Genomic DNA, 21,896 nt, shown 5'->3' on the forward strand with positions numbered 1-21,896 from the left:
CCTGAGGCCCTGGGTTCAATTCTTCAGCACCACATAAGCAAAAAGAAAAAAGCCGGAAGTGGCACTGTGGCTCAAGTGGTAGAGCGCTAGCCTTGAGCTGAAGAGCTGAGGGACAGCGCCCAGGCCCAGAGTTCAGGCCCCACGACCGGACCCCTCACCCCCCAAAGAAATACACACACACACACACACACGCACGCACGCACGACTCATATATATATATATATGACTCATTCCTGTAATCCTAGTACTCAGGAGGCTGAGATTTAAGGATCACAGTTCAAAGCCAGCCTGAGCAGGAGACTCTTGAGACTCTTATCTCAAATTAACCACCAGAAAACAAGAAGTGGAGCTGTGGCTCAAAGTAGTAGAATACTAACCTTGAGTGAAAGAGCTCAGGAACAACACCCAGGCATTGAGTTAAAGCCCCATGACCAACAAAAATAAAAAATACAAGTTTAGAGGGAAAGGAGTACATTGAGTGCCAAGGATGTAAATAAAGTGTCACTATTATTTTTTTCATATAATACTTTAATACCCACACTTGACAATGATTTCTGAGAGAAAGGGGCAAAATATATATAGTGTTAATTCCTGTTTGTTTAGATATTACACAAAACCATTGATTGTAATAAAATTTTAGACTGCAGATACCAATTGTGATACTTTGTAATAGGACTTGCAAGAGTAGCCTAGAAAAAGACAAGGGGAAAATACCTTTCATGAAACTGCACTCTTTATTGAATTTAATAGAATGGAAAATGGGTTAATTAATTTTTTTAAGAGTACAAAGGATAAGTACACGATTAAGGTAGCTCATGCAGAAAGAATTAGTTTAGCCAGGGAGCCTGGGGTCAGTGGCTTAGAACTGTCTAGGTACTGTAGTAGCTGAGACCTGAAGATCTTATTTTGAAGCTAGCCACAACAGAGGAGTCCATGAGATTAATCAGCAGAAAGCCACGCTGGAGGTGTGGCCCAATTGGTAAAGTACCAACCATGAGCAAAAAAAAGGAAACATAGGGCTAGCTAGCCATGACACTACAACATATTTTCAGCATTTGAATAGTGAGGCCAAAAGTAAAATTATTTAGGATACTAGAGAAATTCTAGTGGTCAGAATCTGCTTTTCTTGGGCTGGGAAAGTGGCTCAGTGGTAGAGTGCTTGCTTTGCATGCATGAAGCCCTGGGATCGATTCCTCAGCACTACATAAGCAGAAAAAGCTGGAAGTGGCACTGTGGCCTAAGTGGTAGAACACTAGCCTAGAGCTGAAGAGCTGAGGGACAGCACCCAGGCCCAGAGTTCAGGCCTCACTACTGACAAAAAAAAAAAAGAAGAAGAAGAAAAAGAAAAAAAAAAGGAACTGCTTTTCTTCTATTTCTTGGTCTCCTACTTAGCTTACTACTGGGTATGGAGAGAGGGAAGTACTTATGGCCTCATGCTTGCTAGGATGTATACTTTAGCATTTGAACTACACTTCAATTCAACTGACTACCCACAGCCTAGATAAATGTATAGATAGAATCTACCATTTCATGACTCTGCTTAGTACTTTCTCAATTGTATCCTTATATTTCTCATCTTTTAATTCTCTTAAGAGAGGGAGGATTCCTTGGAGAAAGTATTCCTATTGAACAAATTCTGCCCATAAGTTACTGATCAGGCTTGATACAAATACTCTTGGCTTAGGTGCCACAGTCCTCATCTAATCTGTTGAGGATGAGGTGATAAGGTAACATTACTTCTCCCTGGAGGTTTCTTATGAGAACAGGCAGTGCTAACAAGAACAAGGCTCTGAATTCAAAACCACAGTACCACACCAAAAAAAGGCTAACCGATGTTAGATACTTTTAGTTTCCAAAGTATGTGTTAAACCTGTTCTGTAAATCTAAGAAAGCATTTTATTTTATATCTTTAACTAAGGAGTGGGGTTTGAACGCAAGACCTCACGCTTAAGGGACAGACATTCTACTACTAAACCATGCTTCCAATTCTCCTTCTCTTGGTTTGATTAAACACACTGGGTTCTTTTCCAGTTTGGCATATTCTCTGCTTTGTTTTTGATTGTTTAAGAGAAGGGTAAGAAGAACTCTTCCTTATTTTGTAGTATGACAACTAGTTACAGACACCTGGCATTGTTATTACATTCCCCAGGACTACAGTCTCCACTGTCTTCATCGTATTATCCTTCCAGTGGATTCCCAAATACAGGTTTTTTTAGATATTCAGAGTAACTCCTCTTATATGCAGTATATCTCATCTACATTTTTTCATAACTCATGATAATTATTATTCTTTTATATTTTCTAGGTTTGAAGAAAAGGCCCAGATGGATCCTCTTAGTGCTCTGAAGTACTTACAAAATGATCTTTATATAACGGTGGATCATTCAGACCCAGAAGAGACAAAAGAGGTAATGAAAGATGGTAGTAAACTTCAGACGTTGTTTTTTAAATGTTTTTAGCTTGGATTGCTTGAAGGAAAATGAAGAAAATACTAATCTTAAAAATTGTCCCTGTGCAAATGAGGTAAAAGTTGAACAAGTTATACAGAAAAACCTTAATACATTAAAAAAATTACTTGAATATAAAATTTTAACTTAGAAGTTTTGTATTTGGGGGAGGAAATAGTTGGTTTTTTTCTTTTACCTTTTCCATGGTTCTTTTACATAAAAACTATATAGAGCTGGAAAGGTAACTTAGTGGTAGAATGCTTGCCAAGCATGTATGAAGTTTGATTTCTCATTACCACATATACAGAAAAAACCAGAAGTAACGCTGTGGCTCAAGTGGTACCCTAGAGCAAAAGAATTTTGTTCAGGGACAGTGCCCAGGCTCTGAGTTCAAGCCCCAGGACTGGCACAAACAAAAAACTATAAATTTTTCTGTTGATACTCAGGATCTCTTGAAAGAAATGAAAACTCCCCCCCCCCTTTTTTTAGGGAGACAGGTAAAAGAGGCTGGTGGCAGTGGAATCCGTACTTCCTTTTAATGGTTAGGTACAAGATTGTTGTAGCAAAATAGCTTGGCTATAGATTATCTTCCTCCATCAGTAATTCCTAAGCTTGAGAAGCCAGCAGCCATTCAGTTTTCTAAAGATTTTGTATTCTTTTTGTTGTTGTTGTTGTTGGTTGTGGGGCTTGAACTCTGGGCTTAGGCACTGTCTGTGTGCTCTTCAGCTCAAGGCGAGCACTCTACTGCTTGAGCCATAGCACCACTTACAGTTTTCTAGTGGTTTATTGGAGATAAGAGTCTCACAGAGTTTCCTGTCTGGGCTGGCTTTGAACTGTGATCCTCACATCTCAGCCTCCTGAGTAGCTAGGATTACCCGGCGCCCAGCAGATTTTGTATTCTTTGTTTTTTTGTTTTTTTCCGGTCGTGGGCATGAACTCAGGGCCTGGGCGCTGTCCCTCAGCTCTTCAGCTCAAGGCTAGTGCCTACTACTTGAGCTACAGCACCGCTTCCAGCTTTTTCTGCTTATGTGATGCTGAGGAATTGAACCCAGGGCCTCAGGCATGCAAGGCAAGCACTCTACCACTGAGCTACCTTCCCAGCCAGATTTTGTATTCTTAATGGCATATTTGTTCATCTGTTGTGTGAATGTGCCTGCATGTCTTTCATGGGTTTATAGCCTCTTTTTCCACTAACTTCTAAGATTACTTTTGCTATTTCTTCTTTTGGCCAACCATACTATAACAAAATAAACTCTTACCAGCTAGTAATATCTGAACTATAGTCCATTTTCCCTTCCCACTCAGAATTGGTGCTGATGATAGATAGTTTTGTCCCTTTCATCTATTTTCTTGTTAGCTCTTGTTTTGCTCTGGCTTTGTAATAGCAATATCAAGCCATGCTTCTTTTCTTCCCTTCAGCTTTGACACAGGTTTTAGATTTAATGTCAAATGACTTCCAGGTACCAGGCTCGTTGTACTTTCAGAGCAGTAGAGTCTGCATGTCCTCAGTGCCAAAACAAAGAAATATTTTTTCATAGTTTCTTGTTGTTAAATTCTCTTTTTCTCACTCAATATTAGTTGCAACCCTTCATGAGTTATAGAATCATCAGAATATACTTTAGAACTTTATGTATCAGAATTGTCTTTCCTTGAGATAAATAATTCATGATGCTATTAGAATTAGAGGAAAGTATCAGTTTTCCTGAGAATCAGAATATGTTTGGTTTAACCTGTTGTGACTTATAAGTCTACATAGTTGTGAATATCATAACATTTCATGTATGGTATATTAGAGACTTCCATTTCATGTCTTAAAGGCTTAAGCAAGAATTGATTCTGTTTTGGGGAAAGAAATCCCATGGTAATAGTTGTTCTCATTATTGAGGCATAAACAAACTTAATCTAAAATTTATGTGGAAAAAAGGAGCTTTAAGCTTTACTACTTAAATTCATCCATAACCCTTTTGCTTTTGTCTATAAGATTTTTGCTAACTTGGCCAGTCTGACCACATATACTCTTAATCTTCTATCCTTTGCCTTCCATGCAGCTAAAATTCCATGCATGCTCCTGTAATTTTTGGATAGCTTATAATTGCCTTTTCTTACTGTTTGATTTCTAAAATGGAAATATCAGATAAAGGGCATGTTTTTATTTTGATGTTATATATTAGTATAATGGATACATTATACTAAAAATTCAGTAACCATCCAAAGTACCAGTCTATCCATATATGATCAGAGTCCCAACTGAATAGTTTTTCCTTTTCATTATAGTCAACTTGTTTTTCCTTAATAAACACATACTTTTAATTTTTTTTAATAAGATAATTTCAAGACTTGGTCTACTATTTTGGTAAACAGTAATAGTCATCTAGAAAAAAGCTAGCATATCACTCAGATGTGATGGTACATGCCTATGGTCCAAGCAAGTAAGAAGCTGAGGCAAGAGAATCAGAAGTTGGAGGTGACTCTGGGCTGCGGCGCATATCCCTATCACAAAAGAAAAAAAAGTGAACATATTCTTTAAATATGATGTCATTCTTGCCATTATTTGATGAATAAACCTGGGCAACACAGGTGCATAGGTCTGAATTTAAATGGTCAAAATTCTAAGGGTTATTTTCTGTGTTACCCAGCTAATTTGCTTCTATTTTTCTTTGCAGTTTCAGCTCCTAGCTTCAGCTCTATTCAAATCTGGCTCCGATTTTACAGCTCTAGGTAAGTATATCAGTTGTCCAGTCAGTTGTCCTAATACTTTGAATGTTAGATATTGGCTTGTTTTAAAGTAAATATTAGGGCTGGAGGTGTGGCTTGAATGGCAGAATGCTTCCTAGTAAGCTCAGGCTTCAAACCCTAGCACAGTCAAAAAGATGGTAAGTAGGTAGGTAGGAAGAAAGATAGCAGTATTAAGTGAAATGTAAATCCAAACAAATGGAAAATGTAAATTTTCTAATAACCTGCTTAAAGTTTACTTTCTAAGCATCATTTACCTACCAGCTGATGGATCGGTTTGCAATTCCTATTATACTAGCAATAGGAATTATGATCCACATAGATGGCAATAGCAGCATGGTCAGAATACAGTAATTTGTTCAGCATTACTTTGGACTTCAGTCTGTTTTGCTGCTATTACTTGTTGGATGAATGGTTTGTTTTTTGTGGTTGCATAATGTCAAAAGAACAATGGAGCAGTCAATGAATATTTTAGATGCTGAGAACATGACCATTTCTTTCTTTAAAATGAGAAATTTGTTGGCATGTTATTTGCTTAAATTTTCTTGGAAACTCTGATATTGATATCAGTCTTCATTAAGAGTACTTCTATTTTGTATTCATGAATTACTTGAAAAAAATATATGTATATGGCTTGGGGGATCAAATTATATTAATGAACAAGTAGTTCAACAAGGCTGTAGTAAAATTAGTTCAAAAAAGTTGCAGGATTCAGAGCTTCATTGTGGTAGTTTCAGTTTTTCACCAACTAGTAATCTTTTGTAAATAGAATTTTCAATTCTGTACAAAATGTAATTTACACAGTAAATCCATTAACTCCAATGATTTGCCCTAGTGTTGAACAACGGCATTGAAATCTTCTAATGGATATAATAAAGTATTTATATTTAGAACATAATAACATTTACACGTTACAGTTAAATTTCTTCATTGTCATTTTGTCTCTTGAATTAAGGTTAACTTCCTCAGAAAATAAAAGCCCAGAATTTATATAATGGTGCTACTCACTGCGATGGGGGGAAAATAGTGTTTTTTGAGGTCTTGCCATTACTTATTTCAAAGCAAATCATTGAGGATTCTCTACTAATCAAGGCAACTTCAGTCCTGAGTTATAAGTTGCTTTTTTGTTTTCCTGGGAAACGAAATTAGGGGTTTAACCACTTGCTCACTTGAGCCAAGCCTTCAGCCCAACTTTTGCTGATTATTTTAGAGATGATGTCTTCAAGGACTTTTCTCCTGAACTAGCTTTGAACTCAGATTCCTGAGTAGCAAGGATTATAGCAATGAAACACCAGCTCCTGGCTTTCCACTCCTAAATTCCCAGCAGGCTGTTAACAAAATATGACTTCAGCATATTCTAAGAATTTAGATAATGGTTTACTACCATTTCATATACTTGGGCTTAAAATATATATATTCAGGCTACAAGAAATTTAAATGGTGATGGAGAATCTGAGTATAAGTATTATTTCAGAAAGTTCAATCCTTTCTGAATGTATTCATTTGTAATAGTACCCAAGCTAGAAGCCTGATAGTTGAGTGTGTACCTTATGTATGAATATCACAGGACCATCATTTTTATTTATTAGTGGGCCAGATTATCTCTGACTGGCATAACCTTTAGGGTTTTTTGCTGTTGGTTGGTTGGTTGGTTTACTTTCTTTTTTTTATATTCTTTTATTTAGTGGTACAAAGGAGTTACCATCCAACAAATCAGTTTATGCATACAATGCATCTTGATCAGTGTCACCCCTTTCATCATTCCCACCCCCACATCTCCTAACTTTAGTCTTTAAAACAAACATTTCTTGGCAATAATTTAAATATGTTACATGGTGTCAAAAAATATTTTTATTTTAGCTTAACTCCTTTTGTCTCTGCCAGCTAACATTTTGTCAGGAACAGTTTGTTTTATTTGGATTCTAAACAAACCTTAGATCGAAAACAATACAAGCACATGAGATAAAAATACAAAAAGAGAAAATTCCTGAGAGGCTTTACTTCCTACTTTGTCTAAAGAAAGACAATATAGTTTAGTAGTTAGAACTTGATTAAAGCATAGTGGCCAAAAGTTAGAATTGAGGATCAAATACCTGTTCTGCCACTGACTAATTTTTAAAATGACTGTGAAGACACACTTGGTGCCTGTAGTCCCAGCTACATGAGATTTGGAGATTGACAGGATTTCAATTAGAGGACAGTCTGGGCAATGTGAGCCTTTAATTCTTAGCTATGTGGAGTAGTGTTATGGACCGAGGACAGCACATGACCTGTCTAACAAATAACCTAAAACAAAAAGGACCAGAAGTGTGGTTCAAGCAGAAAGAGCCTGCCTGCCTAGCAAGCATAAGGCCTTGAGTTCAAAGCTCTGTGTCAAGTAAATGAAAGAAAGAAAAGAAATCTTAAACAAGTTATTTAACCTTATATCAGTTCCTTCATAATATTGAGGTATGAGAATACTGAGAGAATTAAGTGAAATAATGAGGGAAACACTGCTGCATTCCTGGTACTGTTTTTTTGTCTGGTTAAAAACAGGCCAGCTTTGTAATGGAGGTAAATTATTTATCCATGAGTATATTTCATAATATTTCAGGCTTAGTTATCCTAGTTCTTACTCTTACTCATTTTCTGTCCAGTTATGTTACTCTTTATAAATAGAATTTTTTTTTGGTTGGTCGTGGGACCTGAACTCTGGGCCTGGGCACTGTCTCTCAGCTCTTCAGCTCTAGGCTAGCGCTCTACCACTTGAGCCACAGCACCACTTCCAGCTTTTTCTGCTTATGTTGTGCTGAGGAATCAAACCCAGGGCCTCATGCATGCAAGGCAAGCGCTCTACCACTGAGCCACCTTTCCAGCCCCTATAACTAGAATTTTTTTTAAAAACACATGTTATTCACCAGTCCTTTCAGGTTATAGATGAATATTGCATTTTCTATACTCTATAAATGATGATGGTGATGCTGATGATGCTGATGTCGATGGCCAAACTTTTTGATTGACTCTTTAAACTTAATCCAATTATTAACTTCTTAAGGAGAATTAAATGAGTCTTATTATCTGTAAATTCAAGAGAATCAAAAGGTGATTTACAAGCATCTTGTATTATCTTAGTTTTTGAAAATGACTGACTTCAGAGACAGCTTCCAGGTATCTTTATTTTAGAATTTCAGATTGCTGTAGGCACCTTTGAGACTGAACTGTGCTGTTTTGCTCATTTCCAGAAATGTGTCTTCAAAAAAGTTTATTGCAGCAATTAAGCTTATTTTCAGTAAGGTATATGGCGAGTGGGGAAAATCAGGTCCAGAGAGCATATTGGCTTTTTCAGACATCACACTTCCCTTCAGAAGAAAGCTTGCATTCCAAAAATCATGTGCAGATAATGAATTAATGACGTTCACATAAGTGTCTCAAATGCTTTTCAGCACTGTTGATATTGAGTTAGAATTGTGAGTTTAGAATCTCATGGCATTTGCCACACCTTTTTTTTTTTCCTTCTACCACTTTGAGGCACAGCTCCACTTCCAGGTTTTAGGTGGTTAATTAGATAAGAGTCTTATGGACTTTTCTTCCCTAGGCTGGCTTCAAACTGCAATCCTCAGTTCCCAGCCTCCTGAGTAGCTAGGATTACAGGCATGGGCCACCAGTTCCTGGCTGCTATACCATTTTAACCTTTATACTTTTTCTACATTTATCAAACCTAGATTGCAGTGAAATACTTTCTGCAGCCTTCTATCTGACTCCGTGTTCATAGGGGTTTTTATAGGAATAATAGTTTTTTGTACTAGAAATAGGAGATACAGATTGTGTCTTAACTCTTATGCCTGGAGGAAAATGCAGCTTGTTACTGTTTCTCAAGGCCAGCTGGTCTGTGTAAGATACCAAGTTAAAGTAGCTCACCTATTTTTAGAGCATTCATAATCTTTAGTTCTAGTAGTGATGACCTACTGATAACTAGGTGATATTTATGGATCACTTACCATGATGGGGTCAGGCGTTATTCTTAGCACTTTGTATGTTCATATCCCATCAGATCCCACACTAACCATATGAAATAAAGTAGCTGCTTTTTTAATCTTTTATGTATGAAAACTGGGATACCTAAAGGCTTAAAGTAGCTTTCTGTAAAGAATACTGGTGAAGGAGGAGGCAACAATGCTTGATAAGAAATGTACTCACTATCTTTCCCATGTAATTGTAACCCCTCTGTATGGTATTTTTATAATAATAATTTTAAAAAGAATACTGGTGATCCGCAGTGCCAGGATTCAGTATGGTGTCAGAGCTTACTCTTAAGTGCCACATGAGACATTTAATTAGGGAATGCAGAATCAGTGTTTCTATGAGAAACATAGAGCTACATTTTTGGGAACCTCTTTTTGACATTTGTTTTAACTGATCAGAATATGACATTGACTTCTTTCTGTTTAAAGATTCATTATTTAATTACATATGGTTGATTCATTAACATCAGCATCACTCAACTCACACCCGAATGGAGCTTTTCTAACACGTGTTTTCTCTGTAGTAATAAAGTACATCATGGTCTTCTTATACTTAACACTAGTTAGCCCTTCAGCAGTACAGTTAGGGGTCATACTAAAAAGTGAAATAATGCTAGCTGCTGGTGGCTTATGCCTGTAATCTTAGCTACCCAAGAGGTTGAGATCTGAGGATTACAGTTTGAAGCCAGCCCAGGGAAGAAAGTCAGTGAGACACTAATCTCCAGTTAACTACAAAAAGCCAAAAGTGAAGCTGTGCTCAAGTGGTAGAGTGCTAGCCTTGTGCAGAAGGTCAAGGACAGCATTCAGACCCTGAGTTCAAGCCCAAGGACCATCGCACATACACACACCTCAAAAATAATAATTTTTTAAAGAAAGTGGAAAAAAATGGCTTCACATGTGGCTCAGTGATAGAGCTTCCTCTTAGCAAGTGCAACGACCCTGATTTCAGACTCCATGCCACCCCAAAAAATGTGTATGTATATAGGCCTAGAAACACTTTGCCAGCATAACAGTTCTTTAGTTTATAACTAGTATTTTCCATGAAAAGGAGTTAGACCTTTTTGGAGAAAGGACTGACTCCAGAGTTATGTAAGAATGAGCTTGAAATATCTTACGGTGTTGGAAAATAAAGAAGTGCTCAGAAATTTATATTTCTCAAAGATAACAGAGCCAGATAAAAAGCACCCACTGGCCAAATCTGGGACAATATGAGTATCAGAATGAATGATGTTAAGTAATAAGTCTAAAGAGAAGAATACAAACATATATACTGAATGAAACAAATAAAATGGAAAGAGAGGAAGAAAAAAGTCAACATATAAATAATTTTTTCACCAAGAGCCACTGTAATCATTGAAAGTAAGCATATTGAGAAATAAGATATTATATAAGATATCAAACAGTCTCCTCATCAGCAATTTATTAATTACAGAGATAGAAAAGTATAAGCTTTACATTGGAGAAGTTTGACACTCACCACTTAACCATGGTATCAAAGTTAACATCATTGATACTGAGACAAACTGATAGATACTACCTTCTGATGGATGTTCTTAAGACAATATCACTTCTGCACTGCTCTGGCTTAAATTCCATCTGATAATTGTCCTAGAAAATCCAATATTAACAGTTACATCCTTTTAACTACAATCCTAGGAATTGTAGTTCAATACCACATGTACAAGAGCCTGGATACAATCCCAATACCACATACACACAAAAAAAAGGTTAAATCAATAATGTATGTGTGTGTTATATAATTGGACATGCTTTTCTTAACTGAGCTTAAGAATTCAAGGGTGAAGATGTATAAAATTTATCATCAAGTATTTCCACAAAATAGATATGAGTGGTGTATAATATACACGCACACAATAAGAAAACATTTGATGAAATGTTAACAGATTCTAAGAGAAGGAGTGAAGGATATATATGAGTGCTTAATGCACTCTTATTGAAACTTTTATGGGTTTGAAATTTTTAAGAAAGAAAACCATTTGGAAACTTCAGAAAAATGTAATAAAAAAAGAAATACAATCTCACCAGAGATAAGTTTTGTTAGTATTTTAGGCTATTTCCTTTTATTCATTTCTATGATATGATAGTAGGCCTGTTAAATCTTAAGCCCAGCTCAAGAAGGAAACATTTTTCCTTCCAAAACAATAATAATAATACAGTTTTAAAAATAAAAAGGAATGTACCATTCTTGAGGTATTATTTCCTTCCAGGAAAGTGTATCCTTGACAGTGTTCCCTTCCTATTCTTTACAAGACTGAAGCAGATTGTGAGGTTGAAGCTTTCTAAATTGGGTGGAATCATTCTGATTTAAAAGAGTATTCTCTGAACCATCATGGCATATTTAAACTCTTTATGTCTCCAGTTTTGGTTCTGATGGCACTTACAAGAATTCATTTATTTTTTATCATTTAACTATCTTAATTTATTGCTAAAAATTGGAAGCTTCACCTGGGCACTGGCGGCTCACACCTGTAATTCTAGCTACTTAGGAGGTTGAGATCTGAGGATCGCAGTTTAAAGCCAGCCTAGGCAGGAAAGTCCATGAAACTTTTGCCTTCAGTAAACCACCAGAAAATCAGAAGTGCTGTGGCCCAAGTGGTAGGGCTCTAGCCTTGAGCTGAAAAGCTGAGAGGGCCCAGGCCCAGAGTTCAAGCCCACGTCTGCCCTCCTCCCCCCAAAAAAGGAAGCTTCTACACTGAAAATACCAACTGACTAAAGAAAGGATACATTTTACTGAGCCTAAAGTGAGAAGAATTGTTTAGTCGAACAGATGCCACTGCTTTCTAATATTTATCTAGATTAAGTAATTTATTACTACATTCTCATATGCGCTTAATAGTACCATGACAGAATTCTATATATTATATATGTATTTCTTTCCTTCTCTCAGCATCTACATCTTCACCCATTTTCCTTAGTAGTACTTCTAAAGCTTTTAACACCTTATTGATTTTAGACTACTTTGATCCTTTTCATTTTGTTCTATTATACTTTCATTATCAAAAAATTTAGTGAGGGCTGGGAAGGTGGCTTAGTGGTAGAGCACTTGCCTTGCATGCATGAGGCTCTGGGTTCGATTCCCCAGCACCAGATAAGCAAAAAAAAGCTAGAAGTAGTGCTGTGGTTCAAGTGGTAGAGCGCTAGCCTTGAGCTGAAGACCTGAGGGATAGCTCCCAGGCCCAGAGTTCAGGCCCCACCACCGGACCCAAAAATGAATGAATGAATGAATGATTTAGTGAGTCAGAAGCATTACAAGGTCAAAACCAAATTTCCTTAGAAGAGATTAAATCTGTGTTCCCAAAGTATTTTTCTTTTTTACATAATTGCATTTAATCTTCATGATAGTCCTGTGAAACAAACAGGATTATCACAAATTTATAGTGAGAAAACAGATGTGCTAACAGCCAAAGAGGCTGATGTCACTTCAGTCCATACCACTACCAGGTAAGAGAAGTAAGATCATATTAATGGAGTCTAGCTGGTTTTGAAGCCTCATTGGATTGGTGTTTCTGGACTGTACGTCGCTGTTGCTCACAACTAGCTTTTCTGTTCCATATTGAACTTTGAACACAGTGGATGAGTTTGTTTATTTCTTCTTCACCAGGCTTTTCAGATGTGGATCACACCTATGCTCAAAGAACTCAGCTCTTTGACACCTTAGTAAATTTCTTTCCTGACAGCATGACTCCTCCTAAAGGCAACCTGGTAGACCTCATCACACTGTAACCATCGCTGGGCACGGAAGTGGAGAACAGGAGTCTGCTCTCAGTGTTGTGGATTACAACTCTGTTCATGGACATGGAGTTGCAGTGATTGAGGACTGCATCAGAGTTTTGAAGGGATCCTTACCATCACAAGTTCAACCTTTCTTCATACCTGACCTCAGCCCCATTCTCCTCCTATTCTTAAATTAGGCTAATAAAGTGAAGTTGGTATACTTTCCATTTAATTACATATTTTTTTCTTACTTTAATTTTTAAGAATTAACAAATATAAGAGAAAGAATTAGGCAGTTTACCCTTTTCTAATTTTTTTAATTTTTTTAAACTGGGAGTAGCACTATTAACAGACTCAGTGCTATGAGAATTTTGGATTTTGCTATTAGGTTGTTTGGTCTTTATTACCTTTATCTTCTTCCTTCCCTTTTCACTTTACCTCACATCACACAACTGTTCTAAGTGTTGTCACTAGTTTACCTCTTCATTCTTGCTAGGTATATAGTTCTGTAGGGACAGTTGGTGTATGTTAAGGTGATATATGTGTATATTGATTGTCTTGTATTACATTGAACAGTAGACAGGATACAGGACTCAAATTTCCACTTCTTGTCATAGAACTAAAATATGAAATCCAAGATTGACCCAGGCCCCCTATGAAAGATTGGTTATATAAATTTTCTATGATGTTATATTTTGTAGTAGATACTACAGTCATGTTTGGCATCAAATTACAGAAACCTGAAACAGAAGACTATGGTTCAGACACATGTGAGACCCTTTAAAGAACCACTGGGAATGTCTAATAGTGATTAATATGTTCATTGATGTCTTTGTAACAATTTTAAAAGGAAGTGAGTCTTTCATCTGTTACAGCTAATGCAGAACCAAGGCTCTCATTTCCACTTTGTAGTCCCTCTCTTGGAGTTTCATTTGGATCAGTGAGTTTCCAGAGCTGCACTTTTTTTTGCAGCTCATCTATCTGTATTTACTAATTTTTTGAAGAGTAGTAGTTTGTGGTTATCCATTAGTGTACAGCTGATTGACATTTTTATTAAGCATATGGACTAGCCTTTTTTAAATGAGCAAGAGAAAATGATAGGTCAAGTATTTTTTCATTAAACAAAGTATAACAGCTGGGTTTTTTGGTGATTCCATTTTCGTGTATGCAGGAATGGAGGTACATAGCTTTCCCATTAAGTGCTGTGGAATGTTAGAAAGAAAGTCTATGCATGGATAGTGCTCACATTTGCTCAAAAGTTGCTTTATGCAACTGATACCCTCTATGCCAAAGCTGACTCTCTAATATCCATCTGTCAGCTATTAAGAATGAGCTGGACATCTGTAGCTCACACCTATAATCATAGCTACTCAGGAGGTTGAGCTCTGAGGATCATGGTTCAAAGCCAGCTGGGGCAAAAAGGTTGATGAGACTCTTATCTCCAATTAACCAACAAAAAGCCAGAAGTAGAGTTGTGGCTAAAGTGGTAGAATGCTAATCTTGAGTGACAAAACTTAAGAGACAGCCCCTGGGCCCTGAGTTCAGGCCTCAGAATGAGTATAGAATTATGTCCTGGAGTAGCAAGATTAAGTCTCACTGGAGAGTTAAGAAATTGACACGCACTTTAAAAGTTTCACTTACGTAAATGAAATCTTGAAATGTCTCTTCACTCTGTCTTTATTATTATGATTTTATTTCTTTGGGGAATGGACAGCAATGTTCTGTGTTTGTTTTAGTACTTTTAGGCTTGAATCATGGGCTCCTTTGCATCCCAAAGAAATTAGTAGTAATTTATTAAACATTTAGATCTGTACCTTTTCTTGTGAAAAGTAAGCTATATGCTTCAGCAAGTAACAGATTGTGTAGATTCAGAATAACCAGTTAATTATTCAGTTGAATAAACATTCTATTTACAAACTTGTACAGTGTCATAAAACAATTCCTCTGACAGCCAAGAACATAAAATATTATCATTAATGTTAAAGTCTGTTGGATCATTTTTGGAGATGTGTGCAAATCAGGTTGACAGGCAGGAAATTGATGACTTCCAAAATTTAAAATCTTTGATTACAATGAATTTTGACACTTTGAAAACATTAACCAAATGAAATACTTCTGCCCGCCATCATTTAATTTTACAGTGCTGTTAATTAGTTCCTTAACTCTTTTTCATTTTTGTTGTGTGTAGTGGGGGGTTGTTTGTTGGTTGGTAGTAGAATTTTAACTGGAAATGGAATTCTTCTGTGGTTTTTCTTTCTTTTTATCTAGTTTTTAAAAGTATATACCTCTTTTCATTTTACCTTTCACTTTTATTTAGATGAAATTTTCCAGCTTCATTTAAATATAGATAAATTATAGTGAATCACTTCAGGTTGCCTAAGTGAGACACACTTACCAAGGAGATGATTAACTAGAATTTGTGCCTTGAGTTAATGAGCTACCACCAGGAATGACAATGGCTTTGACTATTCATGACCAAGACTGACACTTTGCAGTTGTTATATATTTGATACAGAGTGGTATATATTCCAAGAATTTCAACAGTACCTTATTTAAGTAAACCTAGTATTTGGTAGCATTGTATGTGTGCTTTGTTACTCAAAAAAAGTTTTTCTTTCTTAGTGAATCCCAAATTGAAATGCCTTGCTGATGCTTTAAACACATTAATTATTGGGATATAATTTGCTCAATTTTATCCCTAGCTTTAACCTCATTGCCATTTCTCTTTTTTCCCCAGTGGAGTATATTGTTTTCAGACAGAAATAAACTAGATCTATACTATTATTTTCTGTGCTTGTATTTTATGGAAAAGGTTTGATTTTCAGGTGACTTCTCAAATGCCTTTTGCATTTTATTTTGTGAAATGATAGAGGTCTTATGTAGCCAGCTTGATTAAAAGTATACCAATCTTGTTCAACGAAAGGAATTTACAGTTGGATGTCTTACCTTTGTGTGAAAGCTAACAGGCAATATTAATTAGCCTTTATCAAGGTTAATCTTTTAGATGTGATTTCCATTTATACTAAAACTTGTCTATCCATGTCCAGTTAGTAAAAACTGATGGGAAATTAATTCATTTGTCATAGAAATGCTTCTGAGATTTAGAGCTCAGTGATTTGTTCAAGATTATACAACTACATTCTTGATTAAATTATGTATATTGTATATAAATGTTTAGCATCTTAAAACTGCCATGTAAAAAATACATATTAACAGTTTGATTTAATAAAAACGGATTTTAAATTTTAACCTATGAACAAAAGCTAGCTTGAGGCACTTAATCATTTAGTTAGAGAATGAGAATGTTGTACTTGGAAATATGTTCCCACTTATACTCCCTGAGTTATATTCAATTCCATGATAGTTATACAAAGAAGACTACATGGAATCTTAGTAACTATGAATCATTTGATTGTTTTCTGAGTGAAAGTTTTATGAAGTCCTTGGCAGGTTGAGTGTTGTACAATAGTTGGGAATTTGTAGTGTGTACTCTAAATGTTAAAGTCACCTGGCTAATTTTTTTTTTAAGCCTTCCTAATTCTTAAAATCCTTGTTTATCTATCATCCCATTGTAGAAATTCTTGCCTGGACTTGGTGATTGCCAAGGGTTTTTGTTTCTTTCTGTTTTTTGCCAGTCCTGGGGTTTGAACTCTACTGTCCTCTTGAGTTTTTGTGCTCAAGGCTAGTGCTCTACCACTTGAGCCACAGCTCCACTTCCAGCTTTTTGTGGTTAATTGAAGAGTCTTGTGATCTTTTCGCCCAGGCTGGCTTCAAACCACAATCCAAAAATCTCAGCCTTCTGAGAAGCTAGGATTATAGCATGATCACCAAGTTTTTGTTCTTTGTGTGTGTGTGGTTTTTGTTGTTGTTGTTTTGTTGGTCATGGGGCCTGAACTCTGGGTCTGGGTGCTGTCCTTTAGCTCTTCAGGTTAAGGCTAGCACTCTACCTCTTGAGTCACAGTGCCACTTCCGGCTTTTTCTGCTTATGTTGTACTGAGGAATCGAACCCAGGGCCTCATGCATGCAAGGCAAGCACTGTACCACTGAGCCACCTTCCCAGCCCTCACCAAGTGTCAATTAATGCTTGGTTTAGGGTATTCATATGACTGAGGGATAGGGTGGACTACAGTTGTTAGAGGAGTTTCAATAGAGATGTGCAAGTGACAGTGCTTGTAAATTAAATCTTTGGGCTTTCATGCAGATTTTTGTTTTACTGTGTTCCAAATAGTTTTATTCTTTCAGTGGATTTTTGACTGTTGACTTCTGTTTGCATGGTTTGTATTCTGACAATTTGGTTATCTAAAACATCTAGTCTAAAAGTTGAAGTTTCCAAGTTCGTTGAAATAATTTGGAGAAGACTAGCTGAGCTGAATGACATTACCATAGTTCTTCCCCTTTGGGGTGAGAGACTAGACTCTTTGTAGTCTATTGATTTCTTTGCCATACGCTCTTTGTTTTCTTCCATAAATAATGCTTCAGAGCTTTATTTATACATGATGTTTTAACCTTGAATTCCTTCTACTCACCTAATGTAAATTGTGTTTCCATTTGTTTTTCTTAACCAGTTTAACCTTATTCTCCATTTTGTTTTTCCTAGACTTTCTAAAATTTTGTAGCATTGCTTAGAACTATTACAGAGCTTGGGAAAAACAGGTAAAAATAATTGTGCTCTATTATCCTTGCTTATGACAAGAGGACAGTGAAATTAAAATTTGCATATTATTAAAGTAATACTTAAATCTTACAATAAAAATACGCATCATTTTTGCTTAGAATAGTAATGGCTGTAGCCTCTTTAATTGAGGAACCTGGATTGGCTTGTTTTCCTGGCACGAGGAATTATTGTCACTATTTGTAGAGTACAATTTTGTAAGAATGTTGGTGGAGCTCAGCATACCACCAAAATTCATTTGCCTATTTTTTTTGGTTGTGTTTCTAGCCCACTTTCCTCTGTTCCCAACTTCCATGGGTAACATTCATTTTTCTGCTGGTGTTAAAAATTGACTTTTAATTTCTAATAAGTTAAATATTAAGATTGATTTTGATTGCTATCAAATGATTATTAGTCAGTCCTTAAGAAAAAAACAACACACTCATATAAATGTTTCTTCCCATCAAGAATGTAATTTTTAGATCCAATTCCAAATGACTAAACTTACTATAAAGCCTACTGTAAAACTCATCTGATAGTGGCTTCCATAGCCAAGAAATTAGTAGAGCTTATATTGTAAAAATAAACTTTTCTGATAATGTGGAGTGAAAGACCCTCATGAGAAATCTATGCTTTTCTCTCAGATAGAACTCGAATGTTAGAGATCTTGAACTAGATCCCAGTTCGCAACACAAAGCAGAGAAGATTGGTCTTTTGATTAGAGATTATCATTTAGAAATTAGAGGTGCTAATATGAAATCATGTTCTTTAAATATTTCCAAGCTTTCTTCAAATCAGAATTTTATGTGATACCATTTGACAACTATCAGTCAACAACAACAAAAAGAAAAGTTGGTGATGTTGGTAGGATGTTTGGTAAGGAAGGAGACCAGTTCTAAGATACCACAGTTATGAAAACATATGTCTTCATTTCTAATCTGCTATGCAATAGCCATAGTAAACTATCATACATTTGTGTACAACATCCTATTTTGCCCATTCAAGGCATTTTGACATGCAAGTATTGAACCTCAGGAGCAGTGCTAGAGAGGATATGTTAGTATGGGGGAAATGGGAGCTGTTTGCTTATAGGTTTGAAGGTTCAAAAATGTAAATGAAATAGAAACCTCTTTTACTTTTAACCCTGAATGATTTTATTAGTGCAGAGCTAGGAAAAACACTATCAAAAGAGATCAAAGCTCATTTTTCCAGAATGTCTAGTTACTCAGAATAGTCAATAGAAAGCATTTCTTGGATCATTATCTTTTCTTCCCTTCTCCCAAATAGGGATCATGAGTCCTTAAAACCTAGTAGAATGAGTTTTAGATTTTAAACAAGGTAGTTAGTTTCATATATACATCCAGGTCCATTATAAAGAACCATGAGTTGTTGGGTTCCCACAGAACTTCCCTATCCATCATATGTAAGCCTTGGCTGCTATATAGCTCTGGACCATATGGGGAGTTAGCATGATTCTTTAGTTTCATTCACTGCTTAATGAGTATCAGATTAGTTGGCAGGAAAGAAAAACACTCTCTTTAATATTGAGGAGTATAAACAACTATGTGCATGGTTTTGAGCTATATTTTTTTAGTGATCTCTTTTTTGTGTGTGGTGAATCTCAAGTCTTAACAGATTAGTGTTTTTAGATTGTTCGCTATACCTTTACAATAGGAAATAAATGGTCATTTCATATATAGCTTATAACCCGTACAGAATTGAACTAACATTAATTTTCATGCCTTAAATCAGTCATATGTAATCCCAGGGGTCTTTGCTTATTTTTTCTTTGCCAGTAAATAAATAAGTCCTGTATATCAGAGGTTTTACAATTTTGGCTTATGCTTTAGGTCCTTTTCACTTGTGTAGTGATTTTAAGTTAGAGAAGATATCTAGAATAAGTCTCAATTCTATTGTAGCTGGCAAAGTTTTATAAAAATTCAGTTGCAACCAAAGAAAGGCTCTTAAATCATCAAAGCCATGCTAGTGTATATTTACAAGTGGCTGTTCAACATGTTGCCTTATGGTTTCATTGAATTGAAATGGGAAGCTGTGGAGACAAATATGTGGCTTTACATCTTTTTAATTGCTTGCTTTAGAAGTTCTGTGCTACTTCTGCCTTAGTAAAGACTTGGCTTAGTTTTACATGTACGTGCTAGAACCAAATACAGAGTTGTAAGACCTGGGGAAATAATTGTCAGCCCAGTGCTGAACTGGATAATAGTACAAGATTATATATGAGTAGTCTTCTATGTGGGAAGCTGTGTTTTCTAGCCATGTTATTTGATCTTCATAAGATCCCCTCTCTCAAAAACAAATAATTTTGATGACTAACCAGTAAAAATTTTGAACCATCTATTTAGAAAAATAAAAATGGATTTTTTCCCCCTAACCATTACCTTTAGTCAGCTTGCTTTTTAACTTGTGTGAAATATCTTTTGGAGTGAATTAAGATTATATGTGTGATACAGTCGCTCTCAGATCAATTTAAAAGTTGCAAAATAATGTGAGCAGATTTCTTTGTAGATATGTCTATATCTGAATTGTTTTCTTCTTTTTTTCTTTTTTTCTTTTTTTTGGTTGGTTGTGGGGCTTGAACTCTGGGCCTGGGTGCTGTCCCTTAGCTCTTCAGTTCAAGGCTAGTGCTCTACCACTTGGGCTACACTTCCGGTTTTCTGGTGGTTTATCGGAGAAAGGAGTTTCATGGACTTTCCTGCCGAGGCTGGCTTTTAACCTGAATCCTCAGATCTTAGTCTCATGAGTAGCTAGGAGGTGTGAGCCACCAGCGCCCGGCTTTTGTTTTCTTCTTAAAGAGATTCATTCCTTTACTGCTACTTCAAAACCTGAGTGTAATTGTCTTTGCCCTCAGAAGAATACAGGAGAGCTAGGGGCCTCTTATGTTTTTTTTTGTTGTTGTTGTTGTTATGTTTTTGGTTTTGGTTTTGGTTTTTTTAGTCTTGAGAATAAAACAATATTCCATTTTCCCAACGTGATGTATTCATACGTCACTTGGGAAAGATGTTAAAATTTTTCTAAAGTCAACTCATAAATTTTATAATTGGCAAATACTTGGTGGCCAGTAATTAGAAATTCTGATAGAATTTGAGAAGTATCTTCAAAAAGATACTTAGAAGCAAAATGATGCTAGAAATTAGATTGAGCTCCGTCGTAGCCAACCGAGCCTCTTTGTGGGTCACTTTCTTGGTGCTGCAGCAAATCTTCCCTGTGAGGGCCTTCTCCTGGCCTGGGAACATGTTGTTGTGACAGCTGCCAGCAAATGCAGAGTGTTATAATATCCTTTATGTAGCTATAAAAGAAAAAGCATTTCTTGATGATAAAAATACAGATCACAGAAAATTAGGAAATTACTAAATTTTTTTCTCCTGACTTTTTCACATTATCAAATATGGTAAAGTAAAAAAAAAAATTGTTAGCTATTTTCATTGTCTTCTACTATATGTATGCAGGGAAGACCAGGTTGTAAACGTATTTCCTTATAGTTTCCTTTGCTTAGATTTCTTAAACATAACCCTTCTCTAGAGATTGTGAACATAATTCTATGAGATTGTGAACATAATTCTATTGATGAGTCTTTGAGCTTGAAGTATGGCTACAAGATACTGTTCAGCAGCTGTGGAGGTCATTGGAAATTTCATCTTTAATACTCATTTGAATTTTTTTAACTCTAAGTACCACCAAAAGCACATAGACTTATTTATACCATAAGGAGCATTCTGTTGTGAATGGATGGGCTGTTTTGTATGGCCATAATTAAACCTGCACACAAAAGGCATGAGGAACTTTTATACAGACAGTATGAACATAATGTAAGAAATCAATGGATTAAGTTCCTTATCATGGCTAAGCAAATGTCTCTCAAAAAACTTGAATTTCCCTAAATATCAGCTCACTTTTGCATTTCAGTCACTTACTCTTGGTATGTGAAGAACACCAACTTGTCAGGTTGTCGTTTTTTCCTTCCTCTACCCTCTTGCCACTTCTGTGGCCATGCTTCTAAAGTACCTGCATTACAAATGGAAATAACATCTGGAAGGTTGGTATGTACTAGTTGGAGCATTTAAACAGTATTTTGAGGGGATTCAAACCTCTTTAACATCATTGTTTTAAGTTACTGCTGGGCTGTGATGAGTTATTGAGTCTTTCCCATCCCCTTCATGATCTGTGGTTCACCTTTTGTCCTATTCATATGCACATTTTAGGATTTCTTTTCAGTACAAGTAATTTTCTGATTCAGGTTTGATACATTATCACCACTTTGTGAATAAATGAGTGATATGATGAATGATTGCAATTGTAGAATTGTATGTA

The 21,896-nt window shown here is 36.0% G+C and overlaps 1 protein-coding gene across 2 annotated transcripts in view; it reads left to right on the plus strand.

The window, feature by feature from the left end:
* The window catches only part of Mkln1 (muskelin 1), a 289,313-nt gene extending 276,165 nt beyond the window's left edge, over nucleotides 1-13,148 (plus strand). For both annotated transcript variants that reach the window (XM_042695879.1, XM_042695878.1), the window contains 3 exons: nucleotides 2,306-2,408; nucleotides 5,111-5,165; nucleotides 12,804-13,148. In XM_042695879.1, coding sequence (XP_042551813.1) covers nucleotides 2,306-2,408; nucleotides 5,111-5,165; nucleotides 12,804-12,925 — 280 coding nt within the window. In that variant the 3' untranslated portion in view covers nucleotides 12,926-13,148. The remainder of the gene's footprint in view (nucleotides 1-2,305; nucleotides 2,409-5,110; nucleotides 5,166-12,803) is intronic.
* Nucleotides 13,149-21,896: the final 8,748 nt, after the last annotated feature.

This window comes from Dipodomys spectabilis, unplaced genomic scaffold (assembly GCF_019054845.1).
Source record: "Dipodomys spectabilis isolate Male_0828 unplaced genomic scaffold, ASM1905484v1 ptg000197l, whole genome shotgun sequence".
NCBI classification, from domain to species: Eukaryota; Metazoa; Chordata; class Mammalia; order Rodentia; family Heteromyidae; genus Dipodomys; species Dipodomys spectabilis.